At 43.1% G+C, this 23,771-nt stretch overlaps 1 protein-coding gene across 5 annotated transcripts; it reads right to left on the bottom strand.

Moving 5' to 3' along the window:
• Positions 1-4,279: 4,279 nt before the first annotated feature.
• Positions 4,280-23,708, bottom strand: CCT3 (chaperonin containing TCP1 subunit 3). 5 transcript variants are annotated; one of them, XR_014842741.1, is made up of 14 exons: positions 23,553-23,648; positions 21,431-21,492; positions 20,214-20,264; positions 20,068-20,130; positions 18,948-19,044; positions 15,101-15,218; positions 12,593-12,779; positions 10,259-10,408; positions 8,600-8,732; positions 7,969-8,422; positions 6,779-7,907; positions 5,614-5,859; positions 5,213-5,344; positions 4,280-4,612 (listed from the first exon to the last, which is right to left on the bottom strand). XR_014842741.1 is itself a non-coding variant. In NM_001244180.1 (14 exon segments), coding segments are annotated over 14 exon segments (1,638 nt in total). In that variant the 5' UTR covers positions 23,584-23,708; the 3' UTR covers positions 4,280-4,507.
• Between the last annotated feature and the right edge of the window lie 63 nt (positions 23,709-23,771).

The following is a 23,771-nucleotide window of genomic DNA, read 5'->3' as shown; positions in this document are numbered from 1 at the left end:
ATTCGTAAGGTACCAAAGGATTATCACCCCTTCTCCTCTGCAACCTGGGTCCTTCCTTGAGACAACCGCTATTACCAGCTTATGTATCCTTCCTAAAAACATTCTATGCAATGCTCAAGCATATATATCTATTGCATACTACATACATATATGTATACACATATACTATGTATCCTGGAATCCAAGTACTGTTCTGCAGTTTGCTCTTTCACTTATATATTGAGGATTGCTCTGTATCAATGCACTTGGAGCTGCCTTATTCTCCAGTCTTTCATTGCAGGGGAAAATGTTCCCTGAATATATTTAGCCAGAGCCTTGATAGTTTGCAACACTTTCTTGTGGCAAAGAACACTGGAAGGAATGTATTTTTATGAACAGCATTTCATACATATTTGCAACCAAATCTATAGGTTAAGTACCCAGGAGTAGAATTGCTCAAATTGCCCTCTATGGGGTTCATCAATTAATACTCACACCATGTTTGAGGGTCCATATCCCCCACATCCTGGAAAGTAAGTGCTTTCTAAAAACTCATTTCCCTGTAAGGTTAAACATTTTATGTTTTAGTCTCTTTTTTAGGGCAGCACTAGCGGCATGCGTAAGTTCCCAGGCTAGAGGTTGAATCTGAGCTGCAGCTACTGGCCTACGCCAGAGCCATAGCAATGCAGGACTTGAGCCTCATTTCCAACCTACACCACAGAAAGGTATGGCTACACCACAGATCTGGCAATCCTTAAACCCACTGAGTGAGGTCAGGGATCAAACTCGCATCCTCATGGATACTGGTCAGACTTATTTTTGCTGCACCACAATGAGAGAACTCCTTTAGTCATTTATTTTCGTTTCTCTGAAGCTATTTTTCTGAGGCCCTATCTTCTTAACTGCGAAGTCCTAAAAGTTCAAGGAAATCAATTTTTGTGTTGTTACAAACATCTTCCTTTTATCTTTTTGCCACGTAAATCTTCTGACATTACACCTATTATTTTTTCTCCACTCTAAGTATATTTTGGGTGTGTGTCTGTCTTTTTTGGGCAGAACCCAGGGCACATGGAAGTTCCCAGGCTAGGGATCAAATTAGAGCGACCTACACCACAGATCATGACGCCGGATCCTTAACCCACTGAGTGAGGCCAGGGATCGAATCTGTGTCCTCATGGATGCTACTCAGATTCGTTTCTGCTGAGCCACGATGGGAACTCCACTAAGCGTGCGTCTGTGTGTCTTTTTGTCTCTTTAGGGCCCCACCTGTGACATATGGAGGTTCCCTGGCTAGGGGTTTAATCAGAACTACAGCTGCCAGCCTACACCACAGCCACAGCAATGCTAGATCTGAGCCCCATCTGCAACCTACACAGCTCATAGCAACACTGGATCCTCAACCCAGAGAGGTCAGGGACCGAACCCACAAGCTCATGGTTCCTGGTTTTGTTTCTGCTGTGCCACGACGGGAACTCCGCACTAAGTATATATATATATATATATATATATATATATATATATTTTATTATTTTTTTTGTCTTTTTTGTTGTTGTTGTTGTTGTTGTTATTGTTGCTATTTCTTGGGCCGCTCCCGCGGCATATGGAGGTTCCCAGGCTAGGGGTCGAATTGGAGCTGTAGCCACCGGCCTACGCCAGAGCCACAGCAACGCGGGATCCGAGCCACTTCTGCAACCTACACCACAGCTCACAGCAACGCCGGATCGTTAACCCACTGAGCAAGGGCAGGGATCGAACCCGCAACCTCATGGTTCCTAGTCGGATTCGTTAACCACTGTGCCACGACGGGAACTCCTTTTTTTTTTGGTCTTTGTTGTTGTTGTTGTTGTTATTGTTGCTATTTCTTGCGCACTAAGTATATTTTTAAATTTCATGTTTTCTTCTAGTACTTATGGTTTCACTTTTTTACATTTAAATCTTTCAGTTACCTGGAACTAATTTGGCTGTAATAAATGAAGAAAGGATCCAATTTCATATTTTCTCCCAAATAGCCATTTTAGGATAAACTCAATTATCCTTAAAAACTTTTTTTTGGAGTTCCTGCTGTGGCACATCGGAAACGAATCTGACTAGGAATCATGGCCTTGCTTAGCGGGTTAAGGATCTGGTGTTGCCGTGAGCTATGGTGTTGGCTGCAGATGCGGCTCAGATCCAGCATGGCTGTGGCTGCGGTGCAGGCCGGCTGCTGTAGCTCTGATTCAACCAACCCCTAGCCTGGGAACTTCCATATGCCGTGGGTGTGGCCCTAAAAAGACAAATGACATTAAAAAAAAAAAAAAAAAATTTCTGAGAAGTACTTGTATCAATTCTAGGACCTGACAAAGGAGAATATAAACAGAGTCTTGGCTGAGTACAGAGAGTTTGAGTAAAATGGAATTCAAGTCTCCTCACCACCCCAAAAATACTGCTTTATGAGGGTAGGGAACAGGATTTAGCTGAATCTAGGAATTTGACAAGGAAAGACCATGAGCAAAGTCACAGTGACAGCAAAACTGTTCTGGAATCTCTTAGAGTTCATGCAAGGCAACAAAGTGGCTTGGGTAGCCTTTAATCACTATGTTAAATTTAAGCTTTGAACAGCAAAAACGGGCTTTGAAAGCTAGGCTTGAGTACAGACTGATCTAACATGCCAGAAGGAATTTTCACACATTCAGGACCATTACATGTGCTTAAAAAAAAAAAGGCAATGATGATAGCAGGGAAGACTACTACGTTCTTATCCAAGTGCTTAACCATTAGAGCTAAAACCAGAACGGGCCTCTAAAAGTCTAAGGAACAAGAGGCAATTCCTTCCTCTAAAATTTCTCAAGTATTGCAGGAGCTATTTCTTCAGTATCTTTTTGTTTTTTTAGGGCCTTCTACATATGGAAATTCACAGGCTAGGAGTTAAATTGGAGCTGTAGCCTCCAGCCTACACCACAGCCACAGCCACAAGGGATCTGAGCTGCATACAAGACCTACACCACAGCTCACAGCAAAGCCACGTCCTTAACCCACTGAGCAAGGCCAAGGATCGAACCTGCATCCTCGTGGATCCTGGCCAGATTTGTTTCTGTTGAGCCACGATGGGAACTCCCAAGATCTTTTTATTTACTTGAGAATTAACCCATTATCATTTTTTAAGGTCTTAAAGCTCTGAGGGAATTAATACAAGCATAGATGGATTTCAGCAAAAGGTAGGTAGTAGGCTTATTTCAGAGACCCTCAAAGAGGAAAAGCTGAGACTTTGGACAAAGTTAAGCAGAAAGCTAAATACTAGTCATCAACAGAGCAGAAAGTCTCCCGAGACCCCTTTCCACAGCACACCTCCATTCAGTCAGCACAGCCAGCTGTAAATGCGTGGCTTCCAAAGACTGCCTACAGAGTAATTCCAGGTCTGCCATTTACCAACTTTGTGACCCTTGAACAATCTACTTTATGTTTTAGATTACCCAACACAAACTAGGGTTATTACCTATCTTATAGGGTCCTTGGGAAGGATTAGCTAACATATGCAAAGTGACCAGAATGTATCTTCCACATAACAGGCACTGTGTGCTATTATTCTAACTAGTATTCAAGATTTAACATTAAATCCTGCGGTCAGGTTAGGAGATACAGGCTGACTGCATGAGTCATAAGGACAAAGGGGACAATGGAAGGCCCAGTAGTCAGGAGGAAGGACTCTGAAGAAATCAAAGGCTAGCTCCACCTAGCCACCACGAGCACCTCAGGGTCAATATAAGATTTTTCTGTCTTGCTAAAAACAAAGCACAGACTGAGATTTAAATCTTTTGTTTCTGCTAGCAGGGAAAGTCAAAGTCCTACTGGACACAAGCATGCCGGGAAAATAAGCCAGAAAAGATTGGAATCAGGAAGAACACTGGGAAGGGGCAGAGATAAATTTTAGATAGGAAGGATTCTGAAAAGCTATAGGATATAATAAAAAAAAGAAAAAAAGATGTTCTAGGTTCTTCAGAATAAATGCCTAAACCCTAGCACATACTGGGTGTTGCTCTACACAATCACATACAATGAACACCCATGGTTTGGACAGGTTCCTCCTGTTCTTTGGGTGGTGAATGCAAAGTGGTGTTTCTTTAAGCTTTCCAATATCCTCCTTTGAAATCCAAGAGTCCTCCCAACCAGTCCCTACTAAGAAGTGTGAATACCCCCTCAAAAAGGGAAAGATACTTAATGACCTCATTCCCATCTCTCTCTCTCCAGTAAGGTTTTTTGCTTCCTCCCTCCTTGCCAGGAGGCAGAAATATGGCCCAAGGTTGAAAAACACATAACAACTGTCTCAAATGACTTAGATTTAATCATCGGAAGCAAACTAAATGGAAAGCTTACAATAGAGAAGAATTACATGTCAGTGCCTTTTGCAAACTGAGCTGGGACAGAAAGGGACTGGGCTGCCCCTTGAACTGATCCCTTCCAAACAAAGACGTCCACAGTGTCCCTGGCAGTCTGGCTCAGGGAAGGGGGAGACTCTGTTGGCTCTGTGCGTTGAGGTCGCCTTGCCCACTGCTCACTCCTGGCCAGCATCAGGAGCCCCACCTTGCCGGCTCTGGTCGTCACCCTTCTTTTTGTGGCCTGAGACGATGTCATCAATCCGCAGCAGCAGGACTGCCGTCTAGGAGAATAACCACAGCCCCAAAGAGGTCAGCAAAGGAAAGGACACTTGTTTTCATTTAGACACATCACCTAGCTCCTCCTACATAATTACCATTTTATCTGAAATCTACTCTTTCAGAATCCTGAATGTAAAATGCAGTTCTCCCAAAGCAAGGGAAGCAGCTTGTGCCATGTTACTTTGTTTTTTTTTTTGTCCTTTAAGGGCTGCACCCATGGCATATGGAGGTTCCCAAGCTAGGGATCAATTGGAGCTGTAGCCGCCAGCCTACACCACAGCCACAGCAACTCGGGATCCAAGCCGCGTCTGCGACCTACACCACAGCTCACGGCAATGCTGGATCCTTAACCCAGTGAGTGATGCCAGGGATTGAACCTGAGTCCTCATGGATGCTAGTCGGGTTCATTAACCACTGAACCACGATGGGAACTCCATCTTGATTTTTAAATGAGCTAAAGCTAATAAGTAGGGGGATGGAATTCCTTGAGAGATCTTTTGTGGAATACTCTGCCTTCTATCCCTCCCCTTTCAAGACTGGATCAAACACAGTTTTCTGGTAATCTGGAAATAAACAGCATAGCATGTCTTAGAGTGCCTCACCTCCACTGCAGTCTTGTACGTTTGTAGCTTTACAGCCAATGGTTCCCAGATGCCCAGTTCTTTCATGTCCACCAGAGTACCTGTCTCACCATTCACACCCCAGGTCTCACAATTCTCCTGGGTGTGCTTGGCCTATGGTTGGAACAAACATAGTTAAAGGGGAAAATACTAGGAACAAATAACCTGGTAGAGACCATTAGATAAAAATCAACTATACTGGATTATAAGGTACAGACAAGAGGAAATGGCAATGACATCAAGTCAAAAATTAAGAAAGAGAAGATGTTTTTAAGGGAACAAGCTACAAGGAAAACCAGAAAAGACAGACACAAATCATCCTCTTAGGTTAAAAATACAGCTTTCCCTACCCCATCAAGAGAAAAGCACGGAAAAGAACTCACCCGAAGGGAGGTAAGTAAACGGATGGTGCTGGCCCCACAGTTCTGGATAAGGGTACGAGGAATGACCTCCAGGGCCTGGGCAACAGCCCGATATGGCCATTGTTCCACACCAGTCATCGCCTTGGATTTTTCTGTCAAGGCATGAGCCACAGCCATCTCAGAAGCCCCACCCCCTGGCACGAGCTGAGGGTCCAGGAGAACATTGCGGCACACTTGCATGGCATCCTGGAGGTTGCGTTCTACTTCCTTGGGAAAGCAAACAGACACCATAACACCAAAGCCTGATGAGTCAGGGACAAGTCAGAGGCACCAGGGACTTCCTGACTGCCAAGTTTGATAAACCAAGGAGGGCAAACTAAGAAAGGTCTTTCAAACCTTTTGGGCAGGGCAGATGCTATTTACCCAGGCTTTGTTCACTGTGCTTGACAGAGCTATACCCCTGTTCTTATCCTGTCTAGTTGTGTACTCTAGGAGGCTGCAGTGTAGTGGCAACTCTGAAACTCTCTACTTACTAGCTATGTGCCTTGGCTAAGTTACTTAATAACCTCACTCAGTGGAAAGAAAAGTAGTATTTATAACTTCAACGTAAAAATAGGGAAGCAGTGTTCGGTATGGGATGGGGAAATAACTGAATCATTGTTCAATGGGTATAGTGCCTCGTTTTTTCAAGATAAAAAAGTTCTGAGAATCTGTTGCATGAAAATGTGAATGTACTTAACACCACTGAACCGTACACGTAAAAAAAGTGGTTAAGATGATATATTTTAAAAATTTTTTTGGCTTTTTGGCTCTATAGGGCCGCTCCTGAGGCCTATGAGGTTCCCAGGCTAGGGGTCCAGTTGGAGCTGTAGCTGCCGGCCTGAGCCACAGCCACAGCCACAGCAACGTGGGATCCGAGCTTCGTCTGCAACCTACACCGCAGCTCACGGCAATGCCAGAATCTTTACCCACTGAGCAAGGCCAGGGATTGAACCCACAACCTCATGGTTCCCAGTTGGATTCGTTAACCACTGAGCCACGACAGGAACTCTGGTAAACTTTATGTTTAAAAAACTTTTTTTTTAAACAGTAAAAAACAAATGGACAACAGGATGATTACCTCTGGGAAACTCTCAAGAAACAGAATGACCTAGTTCATTCAGTCACACTTCCAAGGCTGACTCACCGAGAGAATCTCTTTGCTGGCCCCCCGGAGGAGAATGGTACAGGCTTTGGGGTCTTTACACTCAGTAATGAATGTAAAGTACTCATCTCCAATTTTCTTGATTTCCAACAGGCCTGCTCCTGTCCCAATATCTTCTTCTCTTAGTTCCTCTGGTCGGCTGACTATCCGGGCCCCACAGGCTCTATTGATTAGATGGAGAGGAGGGGACAGGGAGAAGACCAGATGAGGGCAGATACTTCTACTCAGATTCTTGATCCCCAGGTTCTGTGGTGAAGATTAGGGCCAGGGCAAAAGTGGATTGCTCGTAACATTTCTGCCTAAGGTAACAAGTCTTGGCTTCCATACCAATAGATCTCCAAATGTATAGGTGGAGTTTCCTTAAACTAATATGGCTTTATAAATGAAAGTGTACATATCTAAAGCAACTACTACAATGAGATACAGTTTAATTCAAAACATATTTAGTGGACCTTGAAATTTGGACAGATGAGTTCTTATGCATATTTAATGTGTATAACAAGTAACGGTCATTTCTAGATAGAGTTTGTCCTATACTGCCTAGTTAGATCTCAAAACCAGTTAACAAGACTGTACTAAAGACAATGCAAAGACCAAGCAAGAACAGAGGTGAATAAGCTCATATGTCTGACCCAATTTTAATGATGTAGAGCTAATATTTTGTTACCCCTTCTCCCGAATCATGGGCATGTATAGTTTATTATGTGTATGCATCTATGCCCAGAGCCATTTCAGAGCAAGTTTAAGTATAAAATTTGATTTGGATCTATGGCATATTATGTGATGTCAGAAGAGACTTAAATCTTTAAAAACTAGAAATCCTAGAAATCCTAAAAATGGGTGATGTCTGAGCATAGGTGTCTGTGCAGAAGTAGTGACGCAATCTAAAGTTTCACTGACAGTAGCTAGCTGAGGATCCAATTAAGTTAACTGTCAGTTCTGCTATATTCTGAAATAGTTATAAACAGACTAATCTGAAATGGACCCCTATACCAAGGTATCATAGGTAACTAAGCATAAGCTATTCACTACTGGTTAGGAACAGTACAGGAGAGACTCACGTAGCAAATGTTAATATAAAGGACTTCTGAAGAGGGAAGATGGTTAAAGCCTGGTTATTTCCATTTGTGACTGATTTGTGTGTGTGTGTGTGTGTGTGTGTGTGAGAAAGCCTGGTTATTTCCATTTGTGACTGATTTGTCTGTGTGTGTGTGTGTGCTTGCGCCTTTTCTAGGGCCCCTCCCACGGCATATGGAGGTTCCCAGGCTAGGGGTCCAATCAGAGCTGTAGCCGCTGGCCTATGCCAGAGCCACAGCCACGTGGGATCCAAGCCGAGCCTGCGACCTACACCACAGCTCACGGCAACGCTGAGCAGGGCCAGGGATTGAACCCGAAACCTCATGGTTCCTAGTCAGATTCGTCAACCACTGAGCCACCCTGCCTATCTTATATTGAACTTTTTCGGGTAATGATAACTACATTGTGAAGTTGTAAAATAAAAACACATGAGCAGAATAATCTTACTTTTACCTGATCATACTCACCTAGCAATGCGATTATTGTCTGTCTTCCGGACTCTGCGGATGGCTGTGATATTGGCCCTCATGAGGTAGTGCTGAGCTAAATCTGCAAGAGTAGAGGTGTCAAGCTGGAAGCCAGAAACCCTGGGTTCTGAAGTGATTTTATCCTTAAGGTACCCTAACCACATGTTAATTATGTTCAGTCTATGCCAACATAGGAGGAAAAAAATCACCCACCCTCTTCTACCTCAACAGTAGTCTGGAAAAATGAATGGAATTCTACCTGAGATGCCCTTTTCTGTGATGACCACATCAGGCTTCAGATGGATAATATCCTCACAGAGCTGCTGAATGTACTCTTCTTCCATTTGGAGAATTCGGGTGAAGTCTTCCTCTCGTGTGATCTCAATGTCAGTCTGTGTGGAGAAGGAATGTCACTCTGAACAGTTTGGACTGGGGAACGTTTTTGGGGTCATCCCAACTACTATGCTGCCCCAACACAGCCCTCTCACGTATCCTAGAAAGCATGAGCTAGAATAAGCCACGACCTCACACCTCTATAAACCAGTTTAGCTCCAACAACCATCTGGTTTAACTCCATTCAATTACAAAGCAACTAGAATGCAAAATCACAATGCAATTAGTGGAGAATTTGGCTAAAGTCCCTAGCCACTCAGTTCAATGTTACCTCTGACCTGTCAGTCTGCACAGTAACTCAGGGTCTTAATTTGTCCCACCAGTAAATTGATTGTTGTTCCCAAACTTTTTTTTTTTTTTTTTTTTGCCATTTCTTGGGCCACTCCCGTGGCATATGGAGATTCCCAGGCTAGGGGTCGAATTGGAGCTGCAACCACCGGCCTACACCAGAGCCACAGCAACGCGGGATCCGAGCCACATCTGCAACCTACACCACAGCTCACGGCAACACCGAATCCTTAACCCACTGAGCATGGCCAGGGATCAAACCCGAAACCTCATTGTTCCTAGTCGGATTTGTTAACCACTGCGCCACGACGGGAACTCCCCCAATCTTTTTTTGATAAGCTTCAATTACTGTTTTATCCAAGGGTGACTGAGCCTTGTGAACTTCCTGCCCTCTGGAACTTCCTTGGCACTTCAAAGCTCAATTACCTCCTACTCCATGTTCTACTAATACACTAGGAAAGGTTGCATGATAGTGTGGAATCAAAGCCAAAAAAGAACTGGGTTCAAATTTTTTTTTTTTTTTTTTGCCATTTCTTGGGCCACAGCATATGGAGGTTCCCAGGCTAGGGGTTGAATCGGAGCTGTAGCTGTCGGCCTACACCACAGCCACAGCAACGCGGGACCCGAGCCGAGTCTGAGACCTACACCGCAGCTCACAACACTGGATCGTTAACCGACTGAGCAAGGCCAGGGATTGAACCCGCAACTTCATGGTTCCTAGTCGGATTCATTAACCACTGAGCCACGACGGGAACTCCTGGGTTCAAATTCTGATTTAGCCAATACCAGCTGCATTCCTCAAACAATTAACCTAACTTCTCTGAGTTGTAGATCCCTCATCTGTAAAACAGAAATATCATCTGCTTTATAGGGTTGTTTTAAGAATCAGAGATTATATGTAAAGGTCACAAGATAGGTATGTAATAAATACTTTTTATTCCCCTTGTCCATATTAACAAATTCTTTTTCCTCTTTTCACAGCCAAACCTGTGGCATATGGAAGTTCCAGGCCAGGGGTTGAATTGGAGCTGCAGCTGGCAGCCTACAGTACAGCCACAGCCACATGGGATTCAAGCTACATTTGTGACCTACACTGCAGATTGAGGCAACGCTGGATCCTTAACCTACTGAGCAAGGCCAGTACTCAAGGTCTTTTTAACCGCATGAGCCACTACCACAACTCCTCCTATTAACAGATTCTTACATCAACTTTAAGGAATAGGGCCAGGGACCTCACCTGGCTTTCTCCTTTCTTGTATTCCAGAGAAGAATCCAGCAGCACAATTCGAGGGTTCTTGATATAGCGGCGCATTCGTGGATGGGTCACATCCTTGTTAATCATAACTCCACGTAAGACACATGAATCTTCAATGATGCCCCCAGGTATCTGAGCAAAAGATCCACTTTTAATCCACAACCAGGACACCATTTCTCAATTCCCTTCCCACTCATTTTTCCCAAAATGACCAACATTTGGGGTTCCTAAAGTAACTTTTTCCCCATGAACCTAATATAAACAATTATTGCAACCACATTTCTTTCCCTCTAGGAAGCACATCAATTTTAGACCATGACACACAATTTCAAGGTAAGCTGAGACTCAGAAATTCAGTGACTAACAAAGATTTAAAAGGATGCAAATCTCTCCTACTCCCCTTTTTGCTTTTTAGGGTCACCCCCAGCATGGGCTGGGTCCCCATAGGACCTGTTTTGTTTCCCCATCCCTCCGCTATCACCCTGGGCAATATGATTGCCTGCCAATTTATTTGAATCTCCCCCAAGACAAGGCAGGGGCTTGATCTCATTCCATTGGATCTTCAGTGCCTAACACAGTGTCTGGCACACAGTAGGTGCTCAATATATTTTGCTGAAGGCTCTGCCTTATGCGCTTGTCCCAGGCCCTAGACCCTGTTGGTCAACTCCTCCAGCCGATGACAAGACTGTGTCAGCCACCTCTAACCTTTCCTATCTGCAGAGGCACATGTACCCTGAAGTATGGTGGAGTCAGCAACCCATTTGCCCTCTCTGCTCAGCCAGTCAGACCAATAACAACCATATTTGTTGAATGCTTATGAAAAGGCCAGCACTCTACATTAATTATTTGTTTTGTTTGTTTGTTGCTTTTTAGGGCTGCACCTGCAGCATACGGAGTTTCCCAGGCTAGGGGTCGAATCAGAGCTACAGCTGCTGTCCTATGCCCCAGCCACAGCAATGCAGGATCCGAGCTGTGTCTACAACCTACACCATTGCTTTTCTATTTTTTTTTTTTTTTGGTCTTTTTGCTATTTCTTGGGCAACTCCTGCAGCATGTGGAGGTTCCCAGGCTAGGGGTCGAATTGGAGCTGTAGCCGCCAGCCTACGCCAGAGCCACAGCAACGCGGGATCCGAGCCATGTCTGCAACCTACACCACAGCTCACAGCAACGCCGGATCGTTAACCCACTGAGAAAGGCCAGGGATCGAACCTGCAACCTCATGGTTCCTAGTCGGATTCGTTAACCACTGCGCCACTACGGGAACTCCCATCATTGCTTTTGACGTCAGATCCTTAACCCACTGAGCAAGGCCAGGGATCAAATCTGCAACTTCGTGGTTACTAGTTGGATTCATTTCTGCTGCGCCACAACATCAACTCCGTCCCTTACTTCTTGAAAGTTATTTCCACAAATTTTAGGCACTGGGCTCCATCTACTGGCCATAATCTTCTAACGCTACTTTTATTATTGAACGTATGTATGTTTTTACTTATTTACTTACTTTTACATAGAAGTTTCCAAGCTAGGAGTCAAATCAGAGCTGCAGGCCTATGACACAACACCTGATCCCAGCCTCATCTGCAACCTACTCTGCAGCTTATGGCAATGCCGGATCCTTAACCCACTGAGTGAGGCCAGGGATCAAACCCACAACACCTCACGGAGACTATGCCAGCTTCTTAATGCACTGAGCCACAATGGGAACTCCATATTAATGCTACTATTAAATCTTAAATTAGTAGAGTTGGAGAAAGCTTTCTGGGGAGTTATGAGCACCATGATATAGAGCCCTTATTTATTTCCTTACTGAGTGCCTAATTTGTGTCAGCCAATGCACAAACACAGACACAACAATAAGCCTTTCTTTTGCCTCTGTTAACCTTGTGTAGGGACAGCAGTGAAACTAATAAAATTGTTTCAAATACCTCTTTGGGATCCTCTGTTTCGAGTTGTTTTTTTCCAGGTAGCAGATATTCTTATTCCTGGTTCTTCTGATGAAGATACCTTGCTCTGATTTAAACTTATTCCTAGAGTTCCATCATGGCTCAGTGATTAATGAACACGATTTGCATCCATGAGGATGCGGATTTGATCCCTGGCCTCCCTCAGTGGGTTAAGGATCCAGCTTTGTCAAGAACTGTGGTATGGGCCAGCGGCTACAGCTCTGACCCCCAGCCTAGGAACCTCCATATGCCGCGGGTGTAGCCCTAAAAAAATAAATTAAATAAATAAATAAACAAACTTATTCCCTCCACAAACGTGATGACTCATGCTAGAAAATAATTTGTCTCCAAAGTACATACTTGAAAAGCTTACCTTTTCCACTCTTGCATATTTCTTAATGTCAATCTCCTTCCGACCATTCTCCTCAAACTGTACAGTTTTGACAGCATCCAGAGCAATGTTGCATGCCAAAGACGACCACCGACTGATTACTTTGGTAGTAATGGAACTATTGATGATGTTCAGCATCATATCTCGGTTATTGGTGTCAACGGGAGTACTGGAAAAAAGAAAAACGACCATGTTCAGAGGGATCTGATAATTTAAGCCCCTCATTTATAACTCATCAACTTATGACCTCAACAGTGGATGGACCAACAGGAAGAACCAGAGGAATCTGTTCCTTTGTAGGAAACTAAAAGTACTATTAAGATGTAATCTTGGGAGTTCCCATCATGGCTCAGTGGTTAACGACTCTGACTAGGAACCATGAGGTTGCGGGTTTGATCCCTGTCCTTGCTCAGTGGGTTATGGATCTGGCGTTGCTGTGAGCTGTGGTGTAGGTTGCAGACACGGCTCGGATCTGGTGTAGCTGTGGCTCTGGCATAGGCCGGTGGCTGCAGCTCCGATTTGACCCCTAGCCTGGGAACCTCCATATGCCGTGGGAGCGGCCCAAGAAATGGCAAAAAAGACCAAAAAAATAAATAAATAAATAAAATAAACACGACCATTAAAAAAAAAAAAAAAAAAATTAAGAAACCTTAGATACCACCTTGTCCAATTTTCCAGTACTGCTGAATCTCTTCAGCCACACCTGTGGCATATGGAAGTTCCTGGGCTAGGGAATGAATCCAAGCCACAGCTGGAACCCATGCCAAAACCCATCGTGCTGGGCTGGGGATCAAACCCAAGCCACCACGGAGACAATGCTGGATCCTTACCCCCCTGTACCACAGTGGGAACTCCCTGAAATCTCTTTTACTAACAGTGTAAGGCAAATAATAAGCACTCTTAAATAACTGTTGAATCACATATCTTGGAGGAGAAGAAGCAAGAGCTCCAAAAGTAGTATTGTTTGACAAAAAGACAAACATGAGGAAATTCCCTGATGGTCTAGAAGCTAGCTAGGATTTGGCACTCTCAGTGTTGCGGCCCGAGTTCAATCCCTGGTCTGGGAACTAAGATCCCAATCAAGCTGCTGCATGTGTGACCAAAAAAAAAGGAAAAGGAAGTCCCTGTTGTGGCCCAGTGGTAATGAGCCCGACTAGTATCCATGAGGATGCAAGTTTCATCCCTGGCCTCGATCAGTGGCTTAAGGATCTGGTGTTGCTGTGAGCTGTGGTGTAGGTCACAGACATGGCTTGGATCTGGTGCTGCCATGGCTGTAGCGTAGGCCCACAGCTATAGCTCCAATTCTACTTCTAGCCAGGCAACTTCCATATGCTGCAGATACAGCCCTTAAAAAAATAAAAAAATAATAAAGAAAACTTTACTTATTTATTTTTTGGCCACATGCGCAGCATATGGAAGTTCCCAGGTCAGGGACTGAACCCACACCAGAGCTGTGACAATGCCAGACCCTTAACCCTTAACCCCAGGGAACTCCTAAGTTTCACTTTTTGGCTGCACCCATGGCATCTGGAAGTTCTCAGGCCAGGGACAACTGGCACCACAGCAGTGACCCAAGCTGCTGGATCCTTAACTCACTGCGCCACAAGAGAACTGCAAGGTTTTGCTTTTTATTTTGTCTTTTTAGGGCTGCACCCTCAGTATATGGAAGTTCTCAAATCAGAGCTATATCTGAGCCACATCTGTGACCTATAACACAGCTTGTGGCAACGAGGGATCCCTAACCCACTGATCTAGACCAGGGATCCAACCTGCATCCTCATGGATACTAGACATGTTCCTAACCTGCTGAACCACAACAGCAACTCCTGGTTTTGCTTTTTAAACAATTTTAATCAAAAAATTTTTACCAACCAATGACATGAAAAATCATCGTTGTATTTCAAAATTCTGCATCATGTTACTATATAACTGACATCCCCTCAAGGAGAAGCCACACATTTCTATATTCCTTTATTACTTTATAGTGCTCAGCAAGCTCTTTGATTACTAGATAGGATTCCCAGTGCTTTTAATTTTAATGAAAAATTGCTGGCTACCATCCTCTTCGGCACTTATATAAGAATACTGACTGAATTAGCTACAATCATACATGATAGGAGGGTATTTTAACATTACGTCCTGAACAATAGTTATCTAAATCCTTATTTCTTCCACTAGAATCTAAAACTTTGGAGAGTAGTTCTCTTTTACTTAAAACACATTTCCCAGTATCTAATATGGAAACTAGCAAACAATAATGTAAACAAAATAGAAAAACTAAACCTAGCTCCTTTTGTCTACTTTGCATCCTCTGCCATTTTCTAAAATTTTTTTTTCTAAAAACTCTCTTTCTCCTTCTCACAAAACAACACCAGGGTATAAACTACTATGTGTGCAATGCGTGTGGCCTTCCATTACCACCTAAAAACAGATCAGTCTTCCAGGCCTCCCATAGTTGACACTACCCATTTTTGGTCTCCACCCCAATACCTTATTTTCTTAAGAGTGCTGATCATGTCATCCAATGCCTTGCGATAAGCACTGATCACCACAGTTGGGTGCATCTGCTGCTCCAGGAAGTGCTCAGCCACAGACAGCATCTCCCCCGCTGGAAAAGGACACAAATCACACAAACATTTTGAAGTAAGTGGATACCAAGGCAACTTCATTGTTCTTCTAAAATACCTTTTTTTTCCCCTAAAGTAGGTTTTCCCAAAAGGTATGCCAATATTATTCCAAATTTTATACTTTGCACAAGCCAACTTAGAAAGAAAACATCATCAGATACACACAGAAGTTCCTGGGCCAGAAATCGAATCTGGGACACAGAAGCAACCCATGCCACTGCAGTGACACGCTGGATCCCTAACCTGCTGTGACACAAAGGAACTCCTAGATGTATTTTTTAGGGGTGGGGTGGAGTGGGCGCCGGGCTGCACCCATGGCGTACGGAAGTTCCCAGGTTAAGGGTCAAATTGGAGCTACAGCTGCCCGCCTACGCTACGGCCACAGCAAAGCAGGATTCGAGCCATGTCTGCAACCTACACCACAGCTCACAGCAACACCAGCTTAGCGAGGACAGATATCAAATCTGCATCCTCATGGATACTAATCAGGTTCATTCCTACTGCAGCACAATGGGAATTCCTAGTTGTATTTTATTTATTTATTTAGTCTTTTTGCCATTTCTTGGGCCGCTCCCACGGCATATGGAGGTTCCCAGGCTAGGGGTCCAATCGGAGCTGTAGCCACCAGCCTACGCCAGAGCCATAGCAACTCGGGATCCGAGCCACGTCTGCAACCTACACCACAGCTCACGGCAACGCCGGATCCTTAACCCACTGAGCAAGGGGAGGGATCGAACCCGCAACCTCATGGTTCCTAGTCGTATTCGTTAACCACTGCGCCACGACGGGAACTCCCCTAGATGTATTTTAAATGATTAGACTGATCCTATGGTTTACTTACTCTTATGATCCAACTAACTCTTGTTACCAATTTTCTAAACAAAAGGCAAATAAACATTTTCCCAAAGATGCTACAATGGAAAGAAAAACACATAATGGAAAAATGACTTACTCATTATTATTTCAACACCTAGGATATAGTGAATATGCTGGTACCAAAAACAAAAAACAACACACGAAACCTTATCCTTGGAAGAATGCCCATGAAAATTTACCCTCTGGGGAGTTTCCGTCGTGGCGCAGTAGAAATGAATCTGACTAGGAACCACAAGGTTGTGGTTCGATCCCTGGCTTCACTCAGTGGGTTAAGGATCTGGCGTTGCTATGAGCTGTGGTGTAGGTTGCAGATGAGGCTCGGATCTGGCGTGTCTGTGGCTGTGGCACAAGCTGGCAGTTGTAGCTCTGATTGGACCCCTAGCCTGGGAAGCTTCATATGCCAAGGGATCGGCCCTAGAAATGGCAAAAAGACAATAAAATAAAAAAATAAAATATACACAAATATGCCAAAGTTCACAGGTATACTGACATGTGCACAAATGTTTGAATTCAATTACTTTAGAATTCCTATCATACACATTAAAAGATAATCAAATATTTTAAAATTTGCTCTAGAAAGTTAACTTAGAAAAGGTTAGGCCCTGTTAAAGAATAATCAGTACAGTATCATAGGTAGATTATCTTTAGGAATGGCCAAGTTTTGATTTTCTATGGAGCTGCAGAAGGTGTTTATAAATTTCGGAGATTAATCCCTTGTCAGTCGATTCAGTTGCAAAGATTTTCTCCCATTCTGTGGGTTGTCTTTTTGTGTTGTTTAGGGTTTCCTTTGCTGTGCAGAAACTTTGAAGTTTGAGTAGATCCCATTTGTTTTTTTGTTTTTGTTGTCAATACTCTGATAGGTGGATCCGAGATGTTGAGTTTTGGTTTTCTGAAGAGCTACCTATATCTAAGACACCTAGACTCACTGAAACATAAGCTACCTAATCTCTCCAGGAGATTCAACTAAAATAATCAGCTAGTAAATTCTGCCTAATGTCTAAAGCTCATCTTCTAACCCCCAAAAGAAAGTATATGAAGTCTTACCTCCCTCTTCATCCTCGAAGTTTGCCTTCCAAGTACAGAACTAGCCATATGTAATTAATACCCAATCCACAAAAGAATTGGATCTAAAGATGTGAAGTTCGTGGTGACTCAAGCAAATTAACACCCAACTCACCATTTTCAAAATGCAGTACAAAGGCATTCTAAACATAATTTTAAATGTCACCTTATAAAAAGTTCATAATAATTGTTATCAGGACTATTTTTAGGCATGTGGGCCAACACAAATAAATTGGCATGCCCTAATTTAAAAGAGTTTTTTCCCTCAATTTCTAAAAACATGTTGCTACAGATCCTTAAAAAAAAAAAAGAATGCTATTACAAAAATTTCACTATCAACTTAAAATTTATACCACAAATAAAAGTAATATGCTAAGTTTTCAAAAGTGATCTTTTACAGTCCTATAGGAAATTGAAAGATAAGTCATTAAAACTTGTACAGACAAGACTTACTCTCAAGATTCTGTATTTGTCCATTTGACTACTCACTAAAATTTGTAACTTCAGAATCAGTATTTGCTGCACTTTCATGATCATTCAGACACATGCAAAGATAAAAAATTTAAGTTGTCCAATGCATACACTGCCATGTGAGACTGAAAAAGGCAATGCTCTGGGAGTTCCTGTTGTGGTGCAATGGGAATGAATCTGACTAGTATCCCTGAGGATGCAGGTTTGATCCCTGGCCTCATTCAGTGGGTCAGGGATCCAGCGTTGCTGTGAGCTGTGATGTAGGCCAGTAGTTGTACCTCTGATTTGACCCCTAGCCTGGGAATTTCCATAGGCCTCAGAGTGCAGCCCTAAAAGGCAAAAAAAAAAGAGAGAGAGAGAGAGAGAAAAGCAATGTTCTGCCTTATTTTGGCTCTCATTCTGTAAACAACTGTCCTTTATGTGATGCATATGGTGTCATATTTTCCACATTTTTGTGCATTTTGTTGATTTCACCCTTTAAAATGTCTTAGGTGTAGCCATAAAGTTTTATCTAGTTTTTCCTAAGTGCAAGGCTGTGATGTGCCTTGTAGAGACAATAACTTATTAGATAAATTCTGTTCAGGTATGAGTTCAGTATTAAAGAGTCAACAATATATAATAAGATGTCTTTAAAACAAAAACAAATCATGATACACATTTACGAGTTGATAAATACATAACTAGAGGTATGAAGGAACCTAACCCCAAATGTCCCCCAAGCAGTGATGGTTTAGCATTTGCTAATTCAGTGTTTGTGGAAACTTACAGAATGTAAGTTATTCTGAGTAGTGAGAATAGACTGCATTTTATTCAACCAGATTTGCAAAGCTCACCCTACACCATGATGAACATTTTACACTCAGCTGGAGAGAATACATAGAAAATTAGAAAAATCAGAAAGTTACTTAAACATTTATAGTTAATGGGTTGGTAAAAACTTTTTTTTTTTTTGCTTTTTAGAGCCAAACTCACAGCACATGGAGGTTCCCAGGTTAGGGGTTGAATTGGAGCCACAGTTGCCAGCCTACACCACAGCAACAGCAACAAGGAATCCAAACCTTGTCTGTGACCTGCACCACAGCACATGGCAATAACGGATCCTTAACCCACTGATCAAGGCCAGGGATCAAACCCATGACCTCATGAATCCTAGTCGGGTTTGTTAACCGCTGAGACACGAAGGGAACTCCAAAACATTTTTCTTAAAAAATATGATACAGATGCTATTTCTGTTAAAACCTTAATGTTTCAAATTTTCCTTCTCAACCAAGAATAATTACTGGTGTGGTTTCTCTTCTTACCAAGAATAATTACTGATGTGGTCCCATCTCCAACCTCTTCATCCTGTGTCCGACTAATTTCAATCATAGACTTGGCTGCTGGATGCTGTACTTGAATCTGAAAAGAAAAGTGTAGGAGTTCCCGTTGTGGCTCAGTGGTTAACAAATCCGACTAGGAACCATGAGGTTGCGGGTTCGATCCCTCCCCTTGCTCAGTGGGTTATGGATCCAGCGTTGCTGTGAGCTGTGGTGTAGGTTGCAGATGCGGCTCGGATCCTGCGTTGCTGTGGCTGTGACGTAGGCTGGCGGCTACAGCTCCGATTAGACCCCTAGCCTGGGAACCTCCATATGCCGCAGGAGCGGCCCAAGAAATGGCAAAAAGACAAAAAAAAAAAAAAAAAAAAAAAAAAAGAAAAGAAAAATGTAGATTGCCAATGCATCAGCACTACTCAAAGACCTCTTAAACCATTCTGCTTGGTCCTAACTCTTGAGCTTCTTGCTTCTACCCTTACTCCCTTTATAGTTTTACTATAGCATTAAATATTAAAAGTGGCCCGCAAGATATCTAAGAAAACCAACTTTTCAAGTGTCTTTTGGGGAAAAAAAATGCATTAGGACAACCAAAGTTTCATGAGCATGGAAAAGCATCACTTAGCTTATTTACTGGGAGAACCCATCATGGTTAAATTGTGTCCTCTGAAAGAACATTTTCATGTCTCACCTACTGGAAACTGTGAATGTGACTACATTTGGAAACAGGGTCTTTACAGATGTAACCACGTTAAGATGAGATTGCAGGTATAATCAAGGTAAGCCCTAACTAAATCTACCACTGGTGTTCTTATGAGACAGATATAAGAATGCCATGTGACAACTGAAAAGGAGTTTATAACCCAAGGAATGCCAACGATTATGGTCAACCATCAGAAGCTACAAGAAGGATTCTTCCCTGGAGCCTTCAGAAGGAGCAGGGCACTGCTGACACCTTGATTTTGGACCATCAGCCTTCAACCCATGAGAATAAATTTCTGTTGTTTCAAGTCACACAGACTGGTAATTTGCCAAAGAAACTAATCATTATTCACATTATCACTTTATGTGTCCTTTATAAAATGTTAGAAAGCAAAATGAAACATCAAACCTCTCGAAGAATGGCATTGCCATCATTGGTCATCACAATGCCTCCCATTGGGTCCAAAAGCATCTAAGACAAAAGCAAAAATTTTAAGTATACCAGGAAATAGAAAGGGAAAATCTGTAGAAGTTTCAATATTGAGCTAAATTTACCTTCATCATGGACTTGGGTCCCAAACATGTTCGGATGATATCTGCAATAGTCTATTGGAAAAAAAAATACAATATTTACACAAATCGGAGAATGGTTTGTGTGTGTGCTAGGGGAAGAGGCATGAGTAACCCAGGGAGCCAGTGTTTTAACAAGGACACTTCTAAAGTAGGATTGGTAATCACTTTATCCCTCTTTTTTTTTTTGGGTCTTTTTTAGGGCTGCACCTACAGAATATGGAGGTTCCCAGGCTAGGGGTCCAATTGGAGCTGTAGCTGCTGGCCTATGCCACAGGGATCTAGATCCCTATGCCGAGGGATCTAAGCTTCACAGCAACGCCGGATCCTTAACCCAGTGAGCAAGGCCAGGGATCGAACCCACACCTCATGGTTCCTAGTTGGTTTCGTTTCTGCTGTGCCACGGGAACTCCAGGATTGGTAATCCCTTTAAACCTAGCATGCCACGTGGCTCGATTCTGTTGTTTTTTCCACTTTGGAATGTTTTCTGGATGGAAAGGAATAACTTTTCACAAGAAAAAAGGGACACGCCGGAGTTCCTGTTGTGGCAAGGTGGAAACGAATCCAACTAGTATCCAGGAGGATGCAGGTTTGATCCCTGGCCTCGCTCAGTGGGTCAGGGATCTGGGGTTGCCATGAGCTATGGTGTAGGCTGGCAGCTGTAGCTCCAATTCAACCCTTACCCTGGGAACCTCCATATGCCATGAGCTGGGCTTTAAAAAGTTAAAAAAAAAAAAAGGAAAAAAAAGGAGGGGGGACACGCCTCCCAGTGCTTCAGCTTCCCAGCAATCTAGATAACTGAAAGTCCATGTACTTGTATTTCTTTCCATGATAGTGGCCTCTACCTCATGCTAAATTAGATCTAGGGCTATTTCATTGTTTCATTCAAAAAGCATTTACTGTAGATACCTATTCAAGAGCTATAGCAAATATTAGGAATATAAAAGTGAATATAGTTCTTCCTTCCAAGTAATTCCATCTAGTATGGGAGATAAACACAAATAGAATATTATGAGATAGTATACAGGAACAGAATTCGCAAAAGTTAATTTGAGTAGACCGTTAGGCCCAGCTCAGAGAGAAAATGATTCCTTTTCTTTACCACCAAGAGGGAAAGGAAGTCAACTTTTCCTCTGTCAAATCACAAAAACTGAAACACCAGGGAAGATAGCTAGAGGCAGACAACTTATAAGATAGGCTACCTTGGCAGCATTGATGTTTCCAGACTGAACTTTTCTTCCAGATTCACGCTTTGTGTTCTGGCCTAAAACAGATAAAAACAAAAGGCAATAGTCCAGGACTGCCCCATTGTATATAAGTTATTCATTTATTTCCCAATCTTTGAAAATAAAAACAGGAGTTTCCCTGGTGGTGCAGCGGAAATGAACTCAACTAGGAACCATGAGGTTTTGGGTTCGATCCCTGGCCTTGCTCAGTGGGTTAAGGATCTGGCGTTGCAGTGAGCTGTGGTGTAGGTCGAAGATGAGGCTTGGATCCCACATTGCTGTGGCTGTGGCCTAGGCCAGCAGCTGCAGCTCGGATTGGACCCCTAGCCTGGGAACGTCTATATGCCGCGGGTTTGGCCCTAAGAAGCAAACAAAAAAAAAAACCAAAAACACATACTGGTTTCCCAGATGTATACACTGATCAAAGCTTACCAACTTATACTCTTCAAATATGTGCAACTTTTTGTATATCAATTGCACCTCAACGAGCTGTTAATAAGTAAACATACATACTTATTTCTTTCTTTACTTCAACTCCTGGTATACTAAGAAACAATTCATAAAGCTTCAACTTTGGAATCTTAGTCATCACTTTCTCTCTAATCAAATATTCATGTATGTATAACAAGGATTCATAACCTAAGATCCATCAGATTTTTAAAGACCTGGTGACCCTAAAAAAGCATCAATCACTCCCTTATGTAAAAAGGAAAACTTGGGGGATTCATGTCCTCATAATTGGGTACACAGAATCATACTGACATTCCCAGCGTAATTATTAAATAGTTCCTCCCCCCTTCTCCCCTGTGTGCTATGGAATGAGAACACACACTCAAAAGCATCTGGGTTTGCGAGATACAATCACTTCATGCTTGGACATAACCAGAATGCCTCAGGAACCCACTGACCATCAGTAAGTGTGACCTACATGTTTTAATAGGAAGTCTAATAGGTTAGGGCCGCTAATGCAAGGGATTAACTCCGACCTCAAAAGAGCTGAACAACGCACTACTCACCTTAGGGCCCTCTCAATGGCTATACCTGAATCAAAAGAATGTTTATTTCACTCCTCTCTCCAAATTATACTTCCCTACAGTTTGTTGTAAAATTTCCCACCCATCAAACCTAAACATTCATTCACAGTTCTCAGGATTTAGATTCCTATTTCAGGCACTGATAACCAAAATCCTGCATGGACCTTTCTGATTGGATTCATCAGAAAAAAATTGGTTTTTTTTTCTGGGTTAAGTGGATTCTTGTTTGCAAACACTTATTTTCCAGGTATACAGAAAATCGATAGCATTCTACACGCATAAGAGAGGGACGGAAAATGACTAATAAGGCTGAGATTACACAGAACAGAAACATACCCGAGGAAGACAACAGAAATGCGACTCATTCCCCATAGGTAAAGAGACCCAATGGAAAAATGTGGGAAAACTCAGTTGGTAAGTGGGAAAGATTACCACGGAGGGGATATCAAGGGAATAACTACATCTAAGATAAACCAGTGAGGAAGGTAGGGTTACTTGAGGAACAGAAGTTGCAGAATGGAAATTCAAGAGGACAATTACTGAAAATACAAATAACCAAGGCTACCACTCGCTCTTTTAAGCAATTGTCTCTACTTATCTCACTTGAGTCACAATCTTACGGGAAAATAGTTAATCCTAATAATAAAGATGGAAACGTTTCAATCAAACAACGTGGCTGACGCCACACCACTACTAAGGGATGGGCCAAGGTTAAAATGCTAGGCCAAACTTAAAAGCCGTTAGTCACAAAACTGCACACTGAAAATCACTCAAAGAAGGTTGCAAGGGCGGGGGTTGGAGGTGAAGAACAGAATGCCGAGTGGGAAGCATCTTCCCGAGGCCAGAGCCCGGAAAAATGAGGCTCGAGAGAGAAAGGTCAGTTTGCGTTTGTGTAGACATGGGAATACGTTAAGGGTAGACAGGAAAGCAGAAGGGGCTTCCAAAATGAACGACTGGAAGGCTCAGGGGCCGGACCAGGGCGGGACTGGGCTGAGGCAAGGCTGTAAAGTGCCGAAAGAGGGAGATGAAGAGGGGGTCCCTTCCCCAGCTTTCCCAAAACTCACTAAGCACGAGCACCGGACGATGGCCCATCATGGCGGCGCGATGCAGAGCCGGGTACCCAAAGCAGGGGGAACCGGCAGAACCTTCTGGAGAGAGAGAACCAGCGAGAAGCCCAGAAAACGCTGCCTCCTCAGGGCTTACACCCAACCCCGCTACCCTCCCGGGCGCCCCCAATCACCGCACCCATCTCACTGACCGGCACGGAAACAGGCCAATTGACA

This window comes from Sus scrofa, chromosome 4, assembly GCF_054392235.1.
Source record: "Sus scrofa isolate SSC_HxYL_T2T_F1_AM1 chromosome 4, Sscrofa_HxYL_maternal_Yorkshire_Landrace_v2.0, whole genome shotgun sequence".
In the NCBI taxonomy this organism is placed as follows: Eukaryota; Metazoa; Chordata; class Mammalia; order Artiodactyla; family Suidae; genus Sus; species Sus scrofa.
The sequence above is the reverse complement of the archived record's forward strand: the minus strand, read 5'-3'. Positions and strand labels throughout refer to the sequence as shown.